The sequence below is a fragment of the Pangasianodon hypophthalmus genome, chromosome 3 (genome assembly GCF_027358585.1).
Source record: "Pangasianodon hypophthalmus isolate fPanHyp1 chromosome 3, fPanHyp1.pri, whole genome shotgun sequence".
In the NCBI taxonomy this organism is placed as follows: domain Eukaryota; kingdom Metazoa; phylum Chordata; class Actinopteri; order Siluriformes; family Pangasiidae; genus Pangasianodon; species Pangasianodon hypophthalmus.
Genome location: NC_069712.1, coordinates 12942274 through 12966167, shown reverse-complemented (window position 1 = coordinate 12966167; position 23894 = coordinate 12942274). Strand labels below are relative to the sequence as shown.

The window sequence follows — 23894 nt, the reverse complement described above, 5'->3', positions numbered from 1 at the left end:
AATTAATTAAACAAACTCACCCTGGAAACCCCTTCCCATTCCCACGCCACCTCCTCTTTAAAACAAAATTATTATTTGTCACTTCAGCTTTCAGTCAAATGAAATAGGTTACCATCAAATTTGTCAAATACATATGCATGTCAGTTACGCTGAATTACAGAACCTGAGGTAATGTAAAGCGATGGTGGTAGTAACGAGCATAGCAAATATAGCAAATAAAATCTGCATGAACAAAGAAAACAGATAGATCAAGAAAAGGCAGAAAACATTTCCATAAATAATGAGAAAATTATTTTTTTTCAGTGCAATGTCAGTGACAAGTGCATGTGCTTCATCTGTGGTACTAGTATCTCACATGGAAAAAATGTTATGTGGAGCCAAATTTTCCTAAAGTTTGCACCAACTTTGCATGAGACTTTCTTGTGCAACATATACAAGACAGCAATCTCTTTTCACTAAACTGAACTGAAAAGGACCACAAAAATAAGACAGAAATTATGTCGGCCATTGCAAATATACAGCTTTGTGCTAACACTGTGGCAAGGAGAGTGTCTGAGCAGTCTGCAGACACAACGAGACAGTTGGAATGGGACCTGGCTAGGTGCAAATGGTTTTCAAGCCAATGTGATGATTTGACTCGAATGTGAGTGGACTCAAGTGACACTGCCCGGTTGGCTGTGTTGATTTAGATGGTGTTTGATGAATTTATGACAAAAGAGTAGTTTCAAAAGAGATTTCAGGGTGTATGCATATCTCTTTGGTTAATAACAAAAAAAATTAAATTGCTAAATTTTTGGCCTACAGATAAACTTGCCTTACATCCAATCTCTTGTAGCCAAAGAGAAGGTAAGGAACTAGATGCCTACCATTATAGTTTAACTTGGATTACAGTGTCCCGATCCATGGGTTATGAGGGCTCACTGAATGGTTTGGAGATAAAAATGGTTTAAATAATGTACACAGACACCAAATCTCAAGCCATTTGAATGCATATAGAAGATTTAATATTGTGTTAGACAGCACTCAGCACCACCATCATCAAAACACCAGTGGAAGAATAACTTTTGTAAGAATGGTGATCATCCCAGCACAGTTCCAGACACTTGTAGAATCTATGCCAAGGCTAATCAAAGCGGTTCTACTGGCTCATGGTGGCCCAACAATTTACTAAGACACTTTCCCTGTCATTTGTGACCAGTCTTGTATTATGGTTGTCCTTCATTTGTTTTCTTGTGTGTAGCCAAATTCCTGTCTTTCTTCTAATTATTGTAATTTCATTAATATAATTAAAACGTGTATAGTTAGTGTGTGGAACCACAGTATTAATAAAGCTCACAATTAGTATAGTATACAGTGTACAGTAAACTTCTTTATTGAGTTTATGTAGTCTGTGAGTGTTGCTGTTGAATCTTTACAAGTATACTAAATCTCAAGTGGGGGCAGTGGTGGCAATAATCAGGTTGTGAGTATGTATAGAAAGTAGACAAACTGAAATGATTTGCCTGGTTTCAAATCATTTGCAGGGAGTTTCTTTCCTGTGTCGGCATTTAAACTATACTGTTTCTTTCTTTTTTATCGATAATTTTGTAACCCAAAGGTGAACCTGAAGGTCGTGGGTTCGAGTCTCAGGTCTGGCAGGGATTGTAGGTGGGGGGAGTGAATGACCAGCGCTCTCTCCCACCCTCAATACCACGACTGAGGTGAGACCCTTGAGCGAGGCACCGAACCCCCAACTGCTCCCCGGGCGCCGCAGCAAAAAAGGCTGCCCACTGCTCCAGGTGCGTGTGTCCTGGAGCCATCATCAAAAAATGTTCATTACTGTGTGTGTGCACTTGGATGAGTTAAATGCAGAGCACAAATTCCGAGTATGGGTCACCATACTTGGCCACACTTAACTTTCAGTTGCCTTTCTGCCGTATTTTCCTTTTTTTTGAAGAACGTTTTTGTTTTTTTGTCTAAAGACAGTGAGCAGAGGCCATTCACACTGGATCTATGCCATCTAAAATAATATCAACTAATCTTCGACTGAGGTACCCTAACCAACATTCAGCTTGTTCAGTGTGTTGAGTGTAGGATCTTTTGTCATTCTTCCTCTGTTGTTAGTAATAACTTTATTTGTGCTAGCTGTATATTAGTTAACTCTCTTATGGAGAAGATTGCAGCTTTAGAGGTGTGCATCCAGACTCTAGAGAAGGTTAGTGAGAGTAAGAGCAGTGTAGTTTCTGTAGGGGAAATTCTGGATGCCTTAGGCAGAGTTAGCAATCCCCCAACTCTGGCATTAGAGCCTTCACAGCGGGCGAATGGGTGATGACTCGGTGGCATAATCACAAAGCCAAAGCTAACGCTAAGGCTCACCCACAGGAGCACCACTCCTCTCTGCTTCACGTGTCCAACAGGTTTGCTCTCCTCAGTGAAGCACCCACTGAGAAAAGTGAAAGAGCTCTGGTTATAGGAAACTCTAACCTAGGGCACATGAAATAATCTAGGCCTTTAGGGGCACCAGCAGCACTAGTTAGGTGTATACCGGGAGCCAGGCCGCCGGAAATAGCAGGTAATCTTAGGGTCTTAGGCAAGAATAGGTTTTCAAAGATAGACTTTCATGTATGAGCTAATGATATACTTGTTCATCAGTCAGAGGTTACTAAAGGTGTGTAAATTAGCGAATGTGATGTCCGATGCTGTAGTATGCTCTGGCCCCATCCCAATGCTGTGTGGCGATGTAGCTTACAGCAGGTTATGGTCGCTGAACTGCTGGAAGTCCAAGTGGTGCTTCAAAAACAATGGGGGCTTTATAGATAATTGGAGTAGTTTTGAGGGCAAGGCTAGCCTGTTGGGCGGGAGGGTGTCCATTCCACTCGGGATGGTGATGCTCTCATTTCTTGTAGCATAGCACATAGTCTCAAAACAGGTCTAGTTAATCAGTGACAATCCAGAGCCAAGGCCAGGGAGCAGACAAGAAGGCTAAACTGACCGTCTGCTAGCTACACTGAGTCTTCACTCAGGTTCCAACATATTGAGGCTGTGTCTGTTCCCTGAGCTAAACAAAAATGTAGAAATACTCAGAAAGTTTATTTTAGTAACCTATTTAACATAAAATTAAATCATACTGAATGCACAGCCAGCACCTTTGATCTGAAGCTAGGACTATTAAATATTAGAGCTCTTACATCCAAAGCACTTATTGTTAATGAAACTATTACTGAACAGGAGTTTAATGTACTGTGTTTAACAGAAACGTAGATTAAACCAAATGAGTATATAGCATTTAATGAAGCTAGTCCTTCGGGATACAGTTATATACATCAGCCCCGTCTAACTGGCAGAGGAGGAGGTGTCTCAGTTATTTATAATGATAATCTAGGTATCACAAAAACCTAGTCATAAATTCAATGCGTTTGAAGTTCTTTATACCAACATAATATACATAACCACAAAAAATAAGTCTACCCAGACGATTCCACTAATTATTATTTACAGACTCCCAGGGTCATATTCTGAATTCCTTTGTGAATTTGTGGATTTCATCGCTATCCTGGTTGTTTATTTAGACAAAGCATTAATTGTTGTAGACTTTAATATTCATTTTGATACCCCAGAAGACCCTCTGAGAACACCGGTTGTGTCCATTCTAGATTCAGTAGGGGTTAATCAGAATGTAATAGGACCCACTCATAGTGGTGGTCACACTCTTGATTTAATACTAACATTTGGATTTAATATAGAAAATATAGTCACATTTCTATCTCAGAAATGTGTCTTAATCATAATATATGCACCTTGCCAGGCTACCGCATCAAACGTACATTCATGTCAGTAACTGCACAGAGTTTTATCAGTAATCTTCCAGAGTTACCAACCATAAATAGATCACCGTCTGATCCCTAGGACCTTGACCAGGGAACTGAATGCTTAGAATCAACGTTCCGCTACACGCTAGATAAGGTAGCTCCACTTAAAGAAAAATAATTAGAGAGAAAAATCTAGCACCCTGGTATAACAATCACACACGCACCTTAAAAGAGACCACTTGAAAATTAGAATGTAAATGGTGTCAAACTAAATTGGTAGTATTTCATATAGCATGGAAGGAGAGCATTCTGAGCTATAGAAAAGCCCTTAGTGCTGCTAGATCAATGTATCTCTCCACCCTAATTGAAGATAAAAAATGATCCTAGATTCTTATTTAATACTGTAGCAAAATTAACTAAGGTTAAAACCCCAATAGAAACATGGAAACAATCATTAGCAGTAATTATAGCAGTGATGACTTCATGAATTTCCTCAGTGGTAAAATTGAAAACATCAGGAAAAAATTCAGACTATAAATTTAAAACCAGTTTTATAACTGAACCTGTAGATAATATTATAATGATATCAGATCAAGGATTAGAATGTTTTACTCCCCTTCAAGAGACCAAACTAATTTCACTAATTTCTTCATCAAAATCATCAACATGTACATGTACTAGATTCATTATGTACATGTTTCTTCAAACAGATAATTCCAGAAACAATCAAACCACTTCTAAAAATAATCAAATCTTATAGCACTGGCTATGTACCTAAATCTTTTAAACTAGGAGTTATCAAACCCCTGGTTAAAAAAACCTAACCTCAACCTCTGTTAACTGTCTAACTATAGGCCAATAGCAAACTTCCCCTTTATCTCCAAGATCCTAGAAAAGATTGTAGCACAGCATTTATACTCACACCTAAATATGAATAACATTCATGAAATGTATCAGTCAGAATTTAGGCCTCATCATAGCACAGAGACAGTGCTGGTTAAAGTGGTAAATGACCTACTACTGGCCTCTGATGAGGCTTGTGTCTCTTTCCTTGTGTTGCTTGACCTTAGTACAGCTTTTGATACCATTGATCATGCTATTCTCCTTGATAGACTAGAAAATGTAGTAGGCATTAAGGGAATGACCCTCTCCTGGCTCAGATCTTATTTGACTAATTGTTATCAGTTTGTAGATGTAAATGGTGACTTCTCTACGCATACTAAGGTAAAGTTTGGTGTTCCGCAAGGCTCTGTTTTAGGCCCACTGCTCTTTTCTTTATATATGCTACCTCTGGGCAAAATTATTCATAAACATGATATTAGCTTCCACTGTTATGCTGATGACACACAGTTGTATGTTTCAGCAAAGCCAGATGACAGACACCAGCTTAATAAAGTTGAGGAATGTGTAAAAGACTTTAGAAACTGGATGCTTATTTCTTTTACTTAATTCTGACAAGACAGAAGTACTTGTACTAGGACCACATGCAGCTAAAAGTAAGCTTTCTGATTACATAATAACTCTGGATGTCTTTTCTGTTTCATCATGTTCAGCAGTAAAAACCTTGGTGTGACTCCAAGTCTTACTGACTCCAGTCTTTCATTTGAAGCTCATGTAAATAATATTACTAGGATAGCTTTCGTTCATCTCAGAAATATTGCTAAGATAAGAAACATAATGCTACTACACGATGCAGAAAAAGCAGTTCATGCTTTTGGTACCTCTATGTAATCCCTATGAAAATAGGGTTACTAATACAGATGTAGTAGCATGTAAATTCCTACAGAGGGTGTGCATCCCAGTGTGCGTCTCAGTAGAGTGGAGCATAGAATAAGCAAGCATTTTTTCTTTTCTACCCAAGACTTTTACTGGAAAAGTGAGGTTGAATGAGCTCCCGATTTTTGTTGTGAAATAGTACAGAACAGTCTTGAAATATTGAATATCTTCATCTAGCTATACTACTAAGCTTACCTCCTGTCAAAATCTGAACTTTCAATCTGGAACAGAGACGGTTTTGTCGAGTTTAATAACTCTGATTGGTTTTTTGAATTACCAGAAAGGAATCTGGACTTGAGATGGTGAGCCCAGCCCAGTGAGACTGCGGACGATCGTGAAAGTGATGTGGCCAGCCGCGAGATCTGTCCCAGAAGAAACCTGCTTTGCTTGATTCATTCATCGAAACACCAGATAAGAGCTTCCACATCGTTCTTCTACACAGATGGATATATTAATAGTAGTACATCTAGTGCACACATGTTCAAGGAACTGAATTTGTTTGGAAACAATATGCACACACTCTCAAGGAACTGAATTTTTGGGATCAATAAGCACTTACATGTCTAAGGAGCTGAAAAGGGGGTTTTCACTAATTCACATGTTTATTTTTTTTGAAGAGCTTTTTCTTTTTGTTTCATTTTTTATACGAATTCGAATGCTGTATATGTTCATGACGGTTGCAAAGCAATAAATTTGTCAACTGTTCAACTCATTCTCACTACTCATAAGCATACCTCTCTCCTGAGCCTAGGTAGATGTTTAGTGCTTTATTTTACTGGTCCAGGACTACTAGCGCTACATCTAGGTTGGATTACTGTAATGTCTTGCTCGCTGGATATTCCAGTAGGTGAATAAACAAGCTACAGTTAGTCCAGAATGCAGCAGCGAGAGTCCTTACTAGAACCAGAAGATATGACCACATCACCCCTATCTTATCCACACTGCATTGGCTCCCAATCAAATTTTCTATTGATTATGAAACACTACTATTGACCTGTAAAGCACTGAATGGTCTCGCGCCGCAGTACCTGAACAAACTTTTGGTTTTTTGTGATCCGCCACACTTACTTCAAGCAAAAGGTGCAGGCTATTTGTTGGTACCTCGAATAATGAAGGCTACAGCAGGAGGTAGAGCTTTCTCTTACAAAGCCCCACAGTTATGGAACAGCCTTCCAATTAGTGTTCGGGGCTCAGACACAGACTTAGTGTTTAAGTCTAGACTGAAAACATATTTGTTTAGTTAAGCCTTTTGTGAATAGTTTTTTTCTTAGGTAAAGGAGCAGATCTGGAGGGTTCACAAGCATAGAGTGTCGTGGTGAACTGGGATATTTGGGTACTGTTGCCCCCCACTCTCATGCGTTCACTCAGTTTTATTGACGGTGGAGGGGCTGGCTGCTTTATGTGCCAAGGTGCCCTCATGTCTGTGGACAGTGGATAGGTTCAACAAATCAGACTTCATGTGAAAACTGTAATGAATTTACTGGTTGCACAATTGCACTATTTGTCCATGTAGTACACAGTTATAGAAGGGATTTATTTATAATTTCACTCTCAGTTATCACCCAGATGAAGATGGGTTCCCTTTTGAGTCTGGTTCCTCTCAAGGTTTCTTCCTCATTTCATCTCAGGGAGTTCTTCCTTGCCACTGTTGCCTCTGGCTTGCTCGTTAGGGATAAATTCACATATGGACAATTTATTTTGATTTAATTTACTTTGAATGTATTTATTTCCTTAAACTGCTTTGTGACAATGTCCGTTATTAAAAGTGCTATACAAATAAAATTGAATTGAATTTTGATTTAATCTGTCAATTGTTTTTGATTTATTGCCTGGTAAAACAATACTAATTATCCCATGGTAGTAACCGGTAACCTGTGGTACTTTCCTAACAGTGTCTAATTCTAACTTGCATTTCCAGCTTTGCCCACTTTCCTGGCTAAATGTTCAGACTAAATGTCTGTAGATTTAAGCTAAATTTGGTTCCAGGGTGTAAATGCTAGGATCATTAAGAGGTCTTTGCATTTTACAGAAAATGAGTGTTACTGTATTATGAGTATTGCAAGTAGAATCATTCTTTTATTCTTTCTGTGTGACTCCGCAGTTAATACTGTGGACTCCTTCCACTTCCTGGGAACCATCATCACCCAGCACCTCAAGTGGGTGCTGAACTTTAACTCTCTGATCAAAAAAGCACACCAGTGGATGTACTTCCTGCAGCAGCTAAAGAAGTTCAACCTACCAAAGACAATGATGGTACACTTCTCCACCTCCATTACTGAGTCCATACTCACCTCCTCCATCACCGTTTGGTACGCTGCTGCCACTGTGGACAAAAGCAGATTGCAGCATGTCATTTGCTCTGCTGAGAAGGTGATTGTCTGCAATCTGCCACCTCTTCAGGACCTGTACACTTCCAGGAACCTGAACCAGGCAGTTAAGATTGTGGCTGACCCCTCTCACCCTGGAACAAATGTTTTGAGGCACTCCCTTCCTTGTACATGTAAACCAATGGTACTTGGCAATAAAGGTGATTCTGATTCTGATTTTGATTCTAATGTTTAAATTCTCATGGATGATTTCATTGAAATTATGCTGATATGACTTAAAATTTGTTTTGCAATCCACTAGTAGCCATTAATTGTTATGTAAGGAGTAACGCATGATGGCCTCTGCTGTTATTTAAGCAACATCATACAAGCAAGAGTGCTGTTTTAGTGAATATCAGCATGCCTGTAGGCATGAGGCTGCAGGTAATTACAGCCTTGCTGATATTCACTACAACAGCACAATTGCCTAGTGCAAAATTGCTTTATAGCAAAATATTTTGTTTATAATTTTTCTCTATACCAGCAGAAAAAGTTCCAAAAGAAACCACAGCTGGATATGTAACATACTATTAGTAGAATTGGAATTTTATGCAGCGGACGCAGACAAGTGGCAAGATACAAATAGTGAAATGTACCAGTGTTCTTATAGTACCTATCATGAAAATCCACAAAAATCCATACAGAGGCAGCTGGTGTAGTGAATGTACAGAAGTATTATGTTCTGCTGTGTAAGCTTGGGCAGGGATTTGAGGACAGGTTTAATGATTTTGATAAGCTAGAGCCCTGTGTGCTATTCATTGCCAACCCCTTCAGGGAGATAAATAAATCTCCAAAGTGATGTCCAACTAAATTCTAACAACATTCACAATGTTTCTGGAGCTTGGTAGACTCAGAAAACTACAAAAATCATTGCCAGGTAGCCCTGAAAATATCTGCTTTATTTGGCTCCACATACCTTGTCAATGATATAATATGTCAGGAAAATTGTTGTATTAACTTAGAAAAGAATGCAAAATAGAAGCATTTTCACTAGTGGTCTCAGACTTTTGGACCCCACTTTATCTGTACTTACAGACATGCACATTACCAGAGAGTTACACAACATTCCTTTCTATGTGGTAGAGCTGGTTGATGCATGCAAGCATCATATCCCCACACAGTTACGCTAAAGATCATGCTAATGACATCCACACTTAAATAAGGAACTAAACAAAACATTCACACTATGTTTCAGTTTTTAGGGAGTGAAAATTGATTTTTGTGTAAATTGTATTCTGTGAGTGTTGCTGTTGACTCTTTACAAGTATACTAAATCTCAAGCTAGGGCAGTGGTGGCAATAAACAGATTGTGGGAATATATAAAATGTAGACAACCTGAAATGATTTTGTATTAATCTGTCAATTGTTTCTGACTTATTGCCTGGTAAAACAATACTAAATAACCCATGGTAGTAACCTGTAACCTGTGATAGTTTCCTAACAGTGTCTAATTCTAGCTTGCATTTCCAGCTTTGCCCACTTTCCCTCCTAATAGGTTCAGGCTAAATGTCTGTAGATTTAGGCTACATATTGTTTCAGTGTGGGAATACAAGGATCATTAAGAGCTCTTTGCATTTTACATAAATTAGTATTATATGGGTATTGCAGAAAAGATTGTTCTTTTATTCTTTTGATTTTTTTTATTAAATGACAAACAGTGTTCATTAGTCAAGTGTTCTCAAAACAAATGACAATTTATTTTGCTCATAATCATATCAACTTCAAAATGATGGGCAATTACTCATCTATGTACTATAACACGTATTTAGGTCAATAGCACAGAAGTATGCATATCCACTTCCGCAGTTAGTGTTAGACCAGCCAACTGAAAAAAATGTGAAAATACAAAGTTTAGAAGCACATTTAATCTGAATGAAAACAGACAGTATATCTGAAAGAAGTATATGAGTAGATCTGAAAAAGTATATCAGTATATTTAAATAAAATCAGAAATATAAATAAGCAGAAAATAAACATTACCATTGCTCCTCATAAAGGCACATGGGTAGCTGGACGCACTGCTCAGAGAGTACCAGTTAGCGTAGTAGAACCGAGCTGTGTCAACCCACAGCCATGCTCCCTACACAATACACAATCATGTGTCTTACAGACTAATAATATCAATAACATAAATGGCTTAATAATTTATGTTATATATATAATATAATATATATATATATATATATATTTGTATTTATATAATTTTATTAATGGACACTGAGATAGTTTCAGATGTGTACACTTTCTAGATCAATTCAGATGCCATTCAGAGGCCATTGTAATATATAAGTGTATTACCTGGAAGTAGTAAGCACCAATCCAAGCCTGTGATAAACCAGCCATTTCAAGCAAACTCTGCAGGAATTTATATTCCCCAGAGCTGTGTACAGATGCCAGTCTTGCATGTTCAGCTACACACTGTGCCTAAAGACATAGTTAGAAAGAAAGAAAAAAAGAAAGAAAGAAAGAAAGCCATATAAATGAACAGAGACTGTCCTGAGAAAACATTTCCTTTTAAAACTTTTTTTGTCACTTCTTTCCTTACTTTACTTCCAGTGCATCTTAAAATTCCTTTTCTTTATCCTGTCATCTCTCCTTTTATGATTCTGATATTTACCTCAGCATTGAGCCAGGTCTGACTTGACCTTATGAGTCGAAAGCAGCGTGATCCATATTTAACCCACCCAGATGGACAGTAGCCTGACTTAACTGTGGAAAGCAATACACATCTCTGTTCCATGCATTCTCTATTTCTAATGGTTTAATAGAATTTTATGTAAAAAAAAACAACAAAAACGTTCTATTTTATCAGACCTTTTAATTTTTGTTGGATAATAAATTTACCTTGAGCAGCAGCATCTGCTTTGAGAACTTCCTCCTTATCCTCAGCTGAAAACACAAGTGACAATGTATTACTACATTACTACATGGCTCCCACAGCATCACAAGTACAGACATGCTTATAGCAAGAAGAACCAATATACCAATATACTGACCTGCATCAATCAACTCCTCACCAGCCAGTTCAGTAGCTTCCCCTAGAGGAATTAACCAAGTTACCAAATAAACATAACCACAAATCATTATGTGTTAAAAAATATTATATCAGATGTTTACATAAATAAATAAATAAATAAATAAATAAAATTTGAAAAACTTATTTATTTCTTCTTTATTCTTGAAGGAATTAATATGATCTTCCATTGGCATTGCTTTAATAATAATAATAATAATAATAACAATAATAATAATAATAATAATAATAATAATAATAATAATAATAATAATAACCAAATGTAAGAAATACTTATTAGAGTGTTTCATTACATCCCAGACTGCTCACTGTTGGTGGTCACTAACCTGGAAGATTCTGATCCTGCTCAGGTTCAGTCACATTTGCTGCAGCTGCAGAAACAACATGAATGTCACATTACACACAACATTACACAAGTCACAATGATTAATAAAAATCATCACACTATATTTAGTATTTCTTGCTGCTCACCTGTAGCAGTCCTCAGAGTAAAAGCAGCACACACCAGCAAACACACAGTCCAAACCTTCATGATGATGTTGTTGACTGTAACTACATGGAAAAAAAAATAAAATAAAATTATTCTAAATGTGATCCAAATCAAACAATTTCAGTTCAACATGTCCATCCTCTGTTTCTCCTTGAGATCTTAGTATTATAAGGTTCTACCTCCTATTCATTCTCAATCCAGATAGAACCTTCACAATATAGTGTTTTAAGTTCTCTGTTAGGATTAGGCTAGGATGAAAATGCATTTCAATGTCAGTAAGAAAGAGAGAATGTACCAGATTTTAGGTCTCAGGTTGTATCTGTCTGGCAGAAGTTGTGAGTAATCTGTTGAATGAGGCTCCCAGCCTGCCATTTATACCAGTCCATCCCATAAGTTGCATACAGTTCACTAGGAAACGTCACTCCAGGAACATGTTCCTACTACTCATTTATGGTTTACAGTAATGTCATTTATAAATCCTTATCACAGATTGCTGCTTCTGTTGACCTCTGAACACCAGGATACAGTATGAATTATAGTAAGCCACCAAAACACCCACACTCAAATAGTAAGAACTGGTTCATGCTATTAATGTGCAACAACACTTGCCTGAAATTGGCTAGAGTTTAAATGTAAATCACTTACAGGAAGCTGCGGCACCTTTACAATAACAATAAACAGATTCCTGTAAGCTGCATAATGTTGTCTTTAATGATCTTAACAATATCTTTATGGTTCCAGTACAAAATCTGTTTACTGCACATTGTTAAACATTCAATACACAAATACCTTTTCCAAATGAACAAACATTTATATATTTAAATAAACTAATTTATATTCATGTACATTAATTAATTAATTAATTTAATCGTTACATTTTTTTATTCATTCATAATTTCCATAACACTTCATAATATTTAAATTCTCATGGATGATTTCATTGAACTTATGCTGATATGACTTAAAATTTGTTTTGCAATCCACTTGTAGCCATTAATTGTTATGTAAGGAATAACACATGATGGACCCTGCTGTTATTTAAGCAACATCATACAAGCAAGAGTGCTGTTGTAGTGAATATCAGCATGCCTGTAGGCATGAGGCTGCAGGTAATCACAGCCTTGCTGATATTCACTACAACAGCACAATTGCCTAGTGCAAAATTGCTTTTATACAACAGTTCTTTAAACAAGAATCTAATAATGAATCACTGACATTTTAAACACAATATAGCAAAATATTTTGTTTATAATTTTTCTCTATACCAGCAGAAAAAGTTCCCAAAGAAACCACAGCTGGATATGTAACATATTATTAGTAGAATTGGAACAAGCGGCATGATACAAATAGTGAAATGTACCAGTGTTCTTATAGTACCTATCATGATAATCCATAAAAATCCATACAGAGGCAGCTGGTGTATTGAATGTACAGAAGTATTATGTTCTGCTGTGTAAGCTTGGGCAGGAATTTGAGGACAGGTTTAATGATTTTGATAAGCTAGAGCCCTGTGTGCTATTCATTGCCAACCCCTTCATGGAGATAAATAAATCTCCAAAATGATGTCCAACTAAATTCTAACAACATTCACAATGTTTCTGGAGCTTGGTAGACTCAGAAAACTAAGCTGGGTTGATGTGAGCTTGACACACTGAAATTTGAATAGGCCTACATGTGACATGCTTTTGATGTGAATTTAAGTTGTTTTAAAAAAAAATGTGGGAGTTAGATACATAACATTTGCTGTATTCAGCTAGTATCTGTTTAAGGTTCACTGATAAGTGTTTTGATACAATATGTGAATAAGTGGACATAATATTTGACATAAGTAGCTCTTGGCCACTTTCATATTTTCAAAGTAGCTCTCAGATGAAAACAGCTTGGAGAACCCTGATTTAGCCAGTCAAGGTCTGAAGAAAGAAATGGACAACAACAACCTACAAAAGTACAAGGCTGTAATGTAGCAATGAGTAACAAATATTCTCCATTAACATCCTTTTGTTTTTAAACAAATTAATAAAAAAAATTAGCAATGAATTACCATGTGTAATTCTATTCCACATCACCATTAGCAACTAAAGAACAACACAGTAACACCCCAGTCATTAGTAATGAGTTTCCATGTGTTTCACTTCACTGTTCCACATCTTCATTAATTACTAAATCTACTACTAAAATCTGTTTCCTGCACACTGCTATACATTCAGTAGGCCTACACAAATACATTTTTCTCAAGCTTTTTTCCATCTAAACTTTAGAGGGAACATGATCAAAAACGAATCTGATTATGTTTGCATTACAGGCTACATAACCTATGCTTTGTGCATTTATAAATGTATAAACAATAAATCACTGCACATCATAATAACATTGCACGCACACACACGCACCTGGTTTCATTTAAAATTGGAAATAAAGAGAATGTTTTAGACTTTTGAAATATTTAAAACAAAGAAAGTAAATGTTCAATATCTTGAATATTTAATATTCAAAATTTTGCACTATTTCTAGTTCCCTATTTAAATGTAAGCAAATTTGTGATATTTACCATGCTAACTGTTTTGTACAAAAGGTCAGAGTTTCCTCATGCCTAATCTCTTCTACTGAAGCATGTGTTGAGATGCCATTCTGAGGGAATTGATCTAAAATGGATCACAAGGTTTTGCACAAACTCGTGGAGTCTATTCCAGCTCGAGTGCATACTGTCATTAAAGCGAAAGGGGACATACCAAATAATAAGAAACTCTGAAATTCATGTGGAGATTTTAAAAAAATTCAACTTTTCACTCAAGTTATTGTCAATGATATAATATGTCAGGAAAAGTGTTGTATTAACTTAGAAAAGAATGCAAAATAGAAGCATTTTCACTAGTGGTCTCAGACTTTTGGACCCCACTTTATCTGTACTTACAGACATGCACATTACCAGAGAGTTACACAACATTCCTTTCTATGTGGTAGAGCTGGTTGATGCATGCAAGCATCATATCCCCACACAGTTACGCTAAAGATCATGCTAATGACATCCACACTTAAATAAGGAACTAAACAAAACATTCACACTATGTTTCAGTTTTTAGGGAGTGAAAATTGATTTTTGTGTAAATTGTATTCTGTGAGTGTTGCTGTTGACTCTTTACAAGTATACTAAATCTCAAGCTAGGGCAGTGGTGGCAATAAACAGATTGTGGGAATATATAAAATGTAGACAACCTGAAATGATTTTGTATTAATCTGTCAATTGTTTCTGACTTATTGCCTGGTAAAACAATACTAAATAACCCATGGTAGTAACCTGTAACCTGTGATAGTTTCCTAACAGTGTCTAATTCTAGCTTGCATTTCCAGCTTTGCCCACTTTCCCTCCTAATAGGTTCAGGCTAAATGTCTGTAGATTTAGGCTACATATTTTTTCAGTGTGGGAATACAAGGATCATTAAGAGGTCTTTGCATTTTATGTAAAATCAGTATTAAAAGAGTATTGCAAAAAAGATCATTCTTTTATTCTTTTGATTTTCTTTATTAAGCAACATAAACAGTGTTCATTAGTCAAGTTTTCTCAAAACAAATGACTTTATTTTGCACATAATCATATCAACTTCAAAATGATGGGCAATTACTCATCTATGTCCTATAACACGTATTTAGGTCAATAGCACAGAAATATGCATATCCACTTGCACAGTTAGCATTAGACCAGCCAACTGAAAAAAATGTGAAAATACAAAGTTTAGAAGCACATTTAATCTGAATGAAAGCAGATATTATATCTGAAAGAAGCATATGAGTAGATCTGAATAAAGTATATCAGTATATTTAAATAAAATCAGACATATAAATAAGCAGAAAATAAACATTACCATTGCTCCTCATGAAGGCACATGGGTAGCTGGCCACACTGCTCAGAGAATACCAGTTAGCGTAGTAGAACCGAGCTGTGTCAACCCACAGCCATGCTCCCTACACAATACACAATCATGTGTCTTACAGACTAATAATATCAATAACATAAATGGCTTAATAATTTTTTAATATATATATTTGTATTTATATAATTTTATTAATGGACACTGAGATAGTTTCAGATGTGTACACTTTCTAGATCAATTCAGATGCCATTCAGAGGCCATTGTAATATATAAGTGTATTACCTGGAAGTAGTAAGCACCAATCCAAGCCTGTGATAAACCAGCCATTTCAAGCAAACTCTGCAGGAATTTATATTCCCCAGAGCTGTGTACAGATGCCAGTCTTGCCTGTTCAGCTGCACACTGTGCCTAAAGACATAATTAGAAAGAAAGAAAGCCATATAAATGAACAGAGACTGTCCTGAGAAAACATTTCCTTTTAAAACTTTTTTTGTCACTTCTTTCCTTACTTTACTTCCAGTGCATCTTAAAATTCCTTTTGTTTATCCTGTCATCTCTCCTTTTATGATTCTGATATTTACCTCAGCATTGAGCCAGGTCTGACTTGACCTTATGAGCCGAAAGCAGCGTGATCCATATTTAACCCACCCAGATGGACAGTAGCCTGACTTAACTGTGGAAAGCAATACACATCTCTGTTCCATGCATTCTCTATTTCTAATGGTTTAATAGAATTTTATGTAAAAAAAAACAAACAAAAACGTTCTATTTTATCAGACCTTTTAATTTTTGTTGGATAATAAATTTACCTTGAGCAGCAGCATCTGCTTTGAGAGCTTCCTCCTTATCCTCAGCTGAAAACACAAGTGACAATGTATTACTACATTACTACATGGCTCCCACAGCATCACAAGTACAGACATGCTTATAGCAAGAAGAACCAATATACCAATATACTGACCTGCATCAATCAACTCCTCACCAGCCAGTTCAGTAGCTTGCCCTAGAGGAATTAACCAAGTTACCAAATAAACATAGCCACAAATCATTATGTGTTAAAAATATTATATCGTATGTTTACATAATTTATTTCTTCTTTATTCTTGAAGGAATTAATATGATCTTCCATTGGCATTGCTATAATAATAATAATAATAATAATAATAATAATAATAACCAAATGTAAGAAATACTTATTAGAGTGTTTCATTACATCCCAGACTGCTCACTGTTGGTGGTCACTAACCTGGAAGTTTCTGATCCTGCTCAGGTTCAGTCACATTTGCTGCAGCTGCAGAAACAACATGAATGTCACATTACAAACAACATTACACAAGTCACAATGATTAATAAAAATCATCACACTATATTTAGTATTTCTTGCTGCTCACCTGTGGCAGTCCTCAGAGTAAAAGCAGCACACACCAGCAAACACACAGTCCAAACCTTCATGATGATGTTGATGACTGTAACTACATGGAAAAGAAAAATAAATAAAATTATTCTAAAGTCAAAGTCAAAGTCAACTTTATTGTCAATACTGCTATATGTACAGGACACACAGAGGATTGAAATTTCGTTTCCCCCAGACCCATGGTGTGAGAAACCAACATAACAAGACAAGTAATAAAAAAAATACAATAAAATAAATAAAATACAATATGTACACTACAGACATTCACGGCACATGTGAGTGTGAAGATAAACGTGATCCAAATCAAACAATTTCAGTTCAACATGTCCATCCTCTGTCTCTCCTTGAGATCTTAGTATTATAAGGTTCTACCTCCTATTCATTCTCAATCCAGATAGAACCTTCACGATATAGTGTTTTAAGTTCTCTGTTAGGATTAGGCTAGGATGAAAATGCATTTCAATGTCAATAAGAAAGAGAGATTGTACCAGATTTTAGGTCTCAGGTTGTATCTGTCTGGCAGAAGTTGTGAGTAATCTGTTGAATGAGGCTCCCAGCCTGCCATTTATACCAGTCCATCCCATAAGTTGCATTCAGTACAACAGGAAACATCACTCCAGGAACATGTTCCTACTACTCATTTATGGTTTACAGTAATGTCATTTATAAATCCTTATCACAGATTGCTGCTTCTGTTGACCTCTGAACACCAGGATACAGTATGAATTATAGTAAGCCACCAAAACACCCACACTCTAATAGTAAGAACTGGTTCATGCTATTAATGTGCAACAACACTTGCCTGAAATTGGCTAGAGTTTAAATGTAAATCACTTACAGGAAGCTGCGGCACCTTTACAATAACAATAAACAGATTCCTGTAAGCTGCATAATGTTGTCTTTAATGATCTTAACTATATCTTTATGGTTCCAGTACAAAATCTGTTTACTGCACATTGTTAAACATTCAATACACAAATACCTTTTCCAAATGAACAAACATTTATATATTTAAATAAACTAATTTATATTCATGTACATTAAATAATTAATTAATTTAATTGTTACATGTTTTTATTCATTCATAATTTCCATAACACTTCATAATATTTAAATTCTCATGGATGATTTCATTGAAATTATGCTGATGTGACTTAAAATATGTTTTGCAATCCTCTTGTAGCCATTAATTGTTATGTAAGGAATAACACATGATGGACCCTGCTGTTATTTAAGCAATGTCACACAAGCAAGAGTGCTGTTGTAGTGAATATCAGCATGCCTGTAGGCATGAGGCTGCAGGTAATCACAGCCTTGCTGATATTCACTACAACAGCACAATTGCCTAGTGCAAAATTGCTTTTATACAACAGTTCTTTAAACAAGAATCTAATAATGAATCACTGACATTTTAAACACAATATAGCAAAATATTTTGTTTATAATTTTTCTCTATATCAGCAGAAAAAGTTCTCAAAGAAACCACAGCTGGATATGTAACATACTATTAGTAGAATTGGAATTTTATGTAGCGGATGCAGACAAGTGGCAAGATACAAATAGTGAAATGTACCAGTGTTCTTATAGTACCTATCATGATAATCCATAAAAATCCATACAGAGGCAGCTGGTGTATTGAATGTACAGAAGTATTATGTTCTGCTGTGTAAGCTTGGGCAGGAATTTGAGGACAGGTTTAATGATTTTGATAAGCTAGAGCCCTGTGTGCTATTCATTGCCTACCCCTTCAGGGAGATAAATAAATCTCCAAAATGATGTCCAACTTAATTCTAACAACATTCACAATGTTTCTGGAGCTTGGTAGACTCAGAAAACTAAGCTGGGTTGATGTGAGCTTAATACACTGAAATTTGAATAGGCCTACATGTGACATGCTTTTGATGTGAATTTAAGTTGTTTTAAAAATATATATATGGGAGTTATATACATACAATTTTCTTTATTTAGCTAGTATCTGTTTAAGGTTCACGGATGAGTTTTTTGATACAATATGTGAATAAAATGGACATAATATTTGACATAAGTAGCTCTTGGCCACTTTCATATTTTCAAAGTAGCTCTCAGATGAAAACAGCTTGGAGAACCCTGATTTAGCCAGTCAAGGTCTGAAGAAAGAAATGGACAACAACAACCTACAAAAGTACAAGGCTGTAATGTAGCAATGAGTAACAAATATTCTCCATTAACATCCTTTTGTTTTTAAACAAATTAATAAAAAAATTAGCAATGAATTACCATGTGTAATTCTCTTGCACATCACTATTAGCAACTAAAGAACAACACAGTATCACCCCAGTCATTAGTAATGAGTTTCCATGTGTTTCACTTCACTGTTCCACATCTTCATTAACTACTAAATCTACTACTAAAATCTGTTTCCTGCACACTGCTATACATTCAGTAGGCCTACACAAATACATTTTTCTCAAGCTTTTTTCCATCTAAACTTTAGAGGGAACATGATCAAAAACATATCTGATTGTGTTTGCATTACAGGCTACATAACCTATGCTTTGTGGATTTATAAATGTATAAACAATAAATTACTGCACATCATAACATTGTGCACACACACACACACACACACACAAACACGCATGCACGGACACATGCATTTTCATTTAAAATTGGAATATTTAATATTCAAGCTTCCGCATTATTTCTAGGTTCCTATTTAAATGTAAACAAATTTGTGATATTAACCATATTAACTGCTTTGTACAAAAGGCAAGATTTTCCTCATGCCTAATCTCTTCTACTGAAGCATGTGTTGAGACAACACTTCGATCAATTCGATCTAACATAGATCATAAGGCTTTGCATGACCTTGTGGACTGTCATTGTCACACTGTCATTAAAGTGAAAGGGGACATACGAAATACTAAGAAACTCTGAAATTTCTGTATACATTTCACAGATTCTACTTTTCACTCAGGTTGTTGTCAATAATATAACATGTAATGAAAATTGTTGTATTAACTTACAGACATGCACATTACCAGAAAGTTACACAACATTCCTTTCTATGTGGTTGAGCTGCTTATACATGTAAATATCATACCCACAGACACAATTACGCTAAAGATCATGCTAATGACGTTCACACTTAAATAAGGAATGAAACATAACATTCACACTAGGCTTCAGTTTTTAGTGAGTGTAAACTGATTTCATGATGTGTTCATGTCTCTTTGGTTAATAATAAAATAAATTAAATTCCTAAATTTTTTGGCCTACAGAAAAACTTGCTTTACATCAAACCTCTTGTAGCCAAAGAGAAGGTAATAGAACAGATTATCTCTGCCATTATAGTTTAACTTGGATTACAGTGTCCTGATCCATGGGTTATGAGGGCTCACTGAATGGTTTGGAGATAAAAATGTACACAGTCACCAAATCTCAAACCATTTGAATGCATATAGAAGATTTAATATTGTGTTAGACAGTGCTCAGCACCACCATCATCAAAACACCAGTGGAAGAATAACTTTTGTAAGAATGGTGATCATCCCTTCAGCACAGTTCCAGAGACATATAAAATCTATGCCAAGGCTAATCAAAGTGGTTCTGGTGGCTCATGGTGGCCCAGCACCTTTCTAAGACACTTTTCCTGTCATTTGTGACCAGTCTCGTATTATGGTTGTCCTTTCTTTGTTTTCTTATGTGTAGCCAACTTCCTGTCTTACTTCTAATTATTGTACTTTCACTAATATGCTTAAAATATGTATATTTAGGGTGCGGAACTACAGGATTTAAAAAGATCACAATTAGCATAGTATACAGGCTACAGTAAACATATTCTTTATTGAGTTTATATGTTCTTTGAGTGTTGCTGTTGACTCTATAAAGGTATACCAAATCTCATGCTGGGGCAGAGGTGCCAATAATCAGGATAAATAAATAACTTGTGGTAGTCATCTATAACCTGTGATAGTTTCCTAACAGTGTCTAATTCTAGCTTGCACTTCCAGCTTTGCCCACTTTCCCTCCTAACTGGTTCAGGCTAAATATGGTTCCAATGTGGGAATACAGGGATCATTAAGAGCTCTTTGCATTTTACAAAAAAAACTAGTATTGAGTATTGCAAAAAAGATCATTCTTTTCTTCTTTTGATTTTTTTTAAATTAGGTGACATAAACAGTGTTCATTAGTCAAATGTTCTGCCACCATCGCCTCTGACTTGCTCATTAGGGATAAATTCAGACATTTAAAAATTTATATCCAGAATGTATTAATTTCTGTAAAGCTGCTTTGTGAGAATGTCCGTTGTTAAAAATTGAATTGAATGTAAACGAATTGAACTGTTCTGAAAACAAATGACAATTTATTTTGCTCATAATGATATCAGCTTCAAAATGATAAACAAATACTCATTCATGTCCTCTAACATGTATTAAGGTCAATAGCACAGAAGAATGCATATCCACTTTCACAGTGAGCGTTAGACCAGCCAACTGAAAAAAGGTGAAAATACAAACTTTAGGAACACATTTAATTTGAATGAAAGCAGACAGATTATCTGAAAGACATATATCAGTATATCTGAATGAAAGCAGGCATGTAAATGCTAAGAAATTAAACATTACCATTGTTCCTCATGAAGGCGCATGGGCAGCTGGACACACCACTCAGAGAGTACCAGTTGGTGTAGTAGAACCGAGCTGTGTCAACCCATAGCCATGCTCCCTACACAATACACAATCATGTGTCTTACAGACTAATAATATCAATAACATAAATGGCTTAATAATTTTTTTGATTTATATAATTTTATTAATGGACCATGACATAGTTTCAGATGTGTACACTTTCTAGATCAATTCAGATGCCATTCAGAGGCCATTGTAATATATAAGTGTATTACCTGGAAGTAGTAAGCACCAATCCAAGCCTGTGATAAACCAGCCATTTCAAGCAAACTCTGCAGGAATTTATGTTCCCCAAGGTTACGTACAGATGCCAGTCTTGCATGTTCAGCTGCACACTGTGCCTAAAGACATAGTTAGGAAGAAAGAAGGAAGGAGGTAGAAAGAAAGAAAGAAAGCCCTATAAATAATCAGAGATTGTCCTGATAAAACATTTTAACCTTCTTTGTCAGTTCCTTCCTTACTCTACTTCCAGTGCATCTTAAAATTCCTTTTCTTTATCCTGCCATCTTTTGTTTTATGATTCTGATATTTACCTCAGCATTGAGCCAGGTCTGACTTGACCTTATGAGTCGAAAGCAGCGTGATCCATATTGAATCCATCCATGTGGACAGTAGCCTGACTTAACTGTGGATAATAATACACATCTCTGTTCCATGCATTCTCTATTTCTAATGGTTTAATAGAATCTACTGTAAAAAAGCCTTTCTATTTGATCGGACCTTTAAATTTACTTGGTTAATAAAATTACCTTCAGCAACAGCATCTGTCTTGAGAGCTTCCTCCTTATCCTGAACTGAATACACAAGTGACAATGTATTACTACATTCTAGTTTATGGCTCCCACAATATCACAGGTGTGCTTACAGCAAGAAGAACCAATATACCAATATACTGACCTGCATCAGTCAACTCCTCAACAGCCAGTTCAGTAGCTTCCCCTAGAGGAATTAACCAAATTACCAAATAACCATAGCCACAAATTATTATCTTGCTAAACATATTATATCATATGTTTAAAAAAGTATAAATGAATAAATAAATATATTTTTGAAAACACATTTATTTATTCTTTATTATTCAAGGTAATAGCAGGAGCTTCCCCTGTCATTGTTATAATAATAATAACAACAACCAAATGTAAGAAATACTTATTAGAGTGTTTCATTACATCCCAGACTGCTCACTGTTGGTGGTCACTAACCTGGAAGTTTCTGATCCTGCTCAGGTTCAGTCACATTTGCTGCAGCTGCAGAAACAACATGAATGTCACATTACAAACAACATTACACAAGTCACAATGATTAATAAAAATCATCACACTATATTTAGTATTTCTTGCTGCTCACCTGTGGCAGTCCTCAGAGTAAAAGCAGCACACACCAGCAAACACACAGTCCAAACCTTCATGATGATGTTGTTGACTGTAACTACAAAAAGAAAAATAAATAAAATTATTCTAAATGTGATCCAAATCAAACAATTTCAGTTCAACATGTCCATCCTCTGTTTCTCCTTGAGATCTTAGTATTATAAGGTTATACCTCCTATTCATTCTCAATCCAGATAGAACCTTCACAATATAGTGTTTTAAGTTCTCTGTTAGGATTAGGCTAGGATGAAAATGCATTTCAATGTCAATAAGAAAGAGAGAATGTACCAGATTTTTAGGTCTCAGGTTGTATCTGTCTGGCAGAAGTTGTGAGTAATCTGTTAAATGAGGTTCCCAGTGTGCCATTTATACCAGTCCATCCCATAAGTTGCATACAGTTCACTAGGAAACGTCACTCCAGGAACATGTTCCTGTGACTTATTTATGGTTTACAGTAATCTCTATTATAAAACCTGATCATAGATTGCTGCTTCTGCTTGAAAGTGATAGTGTAGATAATGAGAGTGATAGATTTTCTACATTGACATCTGTACACCAGGATACAGTATGATTTATAGTAAGCCACCAAAACACCCACACTAAAATGGTAAGAATTGCTTCATGCTATTAAAGTGCAATAACACTGGCCTGAAATTGGCCAGAGTTTAAATGTAAATCACCTACAGGAAGCTGTGGCACCTTTATAATAACATTAATCAGATTCCTGTAAGTTGTTTAATATTGTCGTTAATGATCCTCACTCTATCTTTATGGTTCCAGTACAAAATCTGTTTGCTGTTCATTCTTAAACATTCAATACACAAATACATTTTCCAAATAAACAGACATTTATATATTTAAATAAACTTATTTATCTTTATGTGTATTAAATAATTAATTAGTTGAATTTTTAATTCATTTACCTCCAAGAGTGGTTACATGAGCCACAAGGAAACAAAAGGCAGGGCATAAACGCAAAAGAGGCCTTAACATCTATACTGGAAGAACCGGGGTTTATATGCGCTGCCGACTGATGAAGAGATGGGAAACAGGTGCGTTCGCTGATCAATTAGGAAGAGATGTGAAATGGAGCGCCACACCCAGAGACATACAGACA

The 23894-nt window shown here is 35.9% G+C and overlaps 3 protein-coding genes across 3 annotated transcripts; all 3 read right to left on the bottom strand.

Moving 5' to 3' along the window:
- Nucleotides 1-8841: 8841 nt before the first annotated feature.
- Nucleotides 8842-12838, bottom strand: LOC117596891 (ladderlectin). Its single transcript, XM_034303040.2, has 10 exons — nt 12832-12838; nt 11750-11761; nt 11436-11516; nt 11291-11335; nt 10927-10968; nt 10775-10819; nt 10548-10639; nt 10229-10354; nt 9911-10010; nt 8842-9755 (listed from the first exon to the last, which is right to left on the bottom strand). Exons 1-10 carry the CDS (start codon nt 12836-12838, stop codon nt 9676-9678), a joined length of 630 nt encoding a protein of 209 aa, XP_034158931.2. The 3' UTR covers nt 8842-9675.
- A 2142-nt stretch (nt 12839-14980) lies between these two features.
- On the bottom strand, nt 14981-18334 carry LOC113545096 (ladderlectin-like). The gene is made up of 10 exons (XM_026944249.3): nt 18328-18334; nt 17226-17237; nt 16715-16795; nt 16570-16614; nt 16285-16326; nt 16133-16177; nt 15905-15996; nt 15606-15731; nt 15315-15414; nt 14981-15158 (listed from the first exon to the last, which is right to left on the bottom strand). Exons 1-10 carry the CDS (start codon nt 18332-18334, stop codon nt 15079-15081), a joined length of 630 nt encoding a protein of 209 aa, XP_026800050.3. The 3' UTR covers nt 14981-15078.
- Nucleotides 18335-21083: 2749 nt separating this feature from the next.
- LOC113545271 (galactose-specific lectin nattectin) lies at nt 21084-23770 on the bottom strand. The gene is made up of 9 exons (XM_026944537.3): nt 23701-23770; nt 22755-22835; nt 22610-22654; nt 22305-22346; nt 22157-22201; nt 21941-22032; nt 21623-21748; nt 21345-21444; nt 21084-21212 (listed from the first exon to the last, which is right to left on the bottom strand). The coding sequence occupies exons 1-9, from the start codon at nt 23768-23770 to the stop codon at nt 21142-21144; spliced, it is 672 nt and encodes a 223-aa protein (XP_026800338.3). The 3' UTR covers nt 21084-21141.
- Nucleotides 23771-23894: the final 124 nt, after the last annotated feature.

Bases quoted from the DNA above. Each gene is read 5' to 3' on its own strand.
- LOC117596891 (XM_034303040.2), bottom strand. The intron at 10,820-10,926 runs GTCAGTATATTG...TTGTGTTTTCAG, and splicing joins TGAGGAGTTGATTGATGCAG to CTGAGGATAAGGAGGAAGTT. The intron at 10,011-10,228 runs GTAATACACTTA...TGTATTGTGTAG, and splicing joins TTGGTGCTTACTACTTCCAG to GGAGCATGGCTGTGGGTTGA.
- LOC113545096 (XM_026944249.3), bottom strand. The intron at 16,327-16,569 runs GTTAGTGACCAC...TAATTCCTCTAG, and splicing joins GCAGGATCAGAAACTTCCAG to GGCAAGCTACTGAACTGGCT. The intron at 16,178-16,284 runs GTCAGTATATTG...TTGTGTTTTCAG, and splicing joins TGAGGAGTTGATTGATGCAG to CTGAGGATAAGGAGGAAGCT.
- LOC113545271 (XM_026944537.3), bottom strand. From the start codon at position 23,770: ATGTTAAGGCCTCTTTTGCGTTTATGCCCTGCCTTTTGTTTCCTTGTG. The intron at 22,655-22,754 runs GTGAGCAGCAAG...TTGTTTCTGCAG, and splicing joins TACTCTGAGGACTGCCACAG to CTGCAGCAAATGTGACTGAA. The intron at 22,202-22,304 runs GTCAGTATATTG...TTGTGTATTCAG, and splicing joins TGAGGAGTTGACTGATGCAG to TTCAGGATAAGGAGGAAGCT.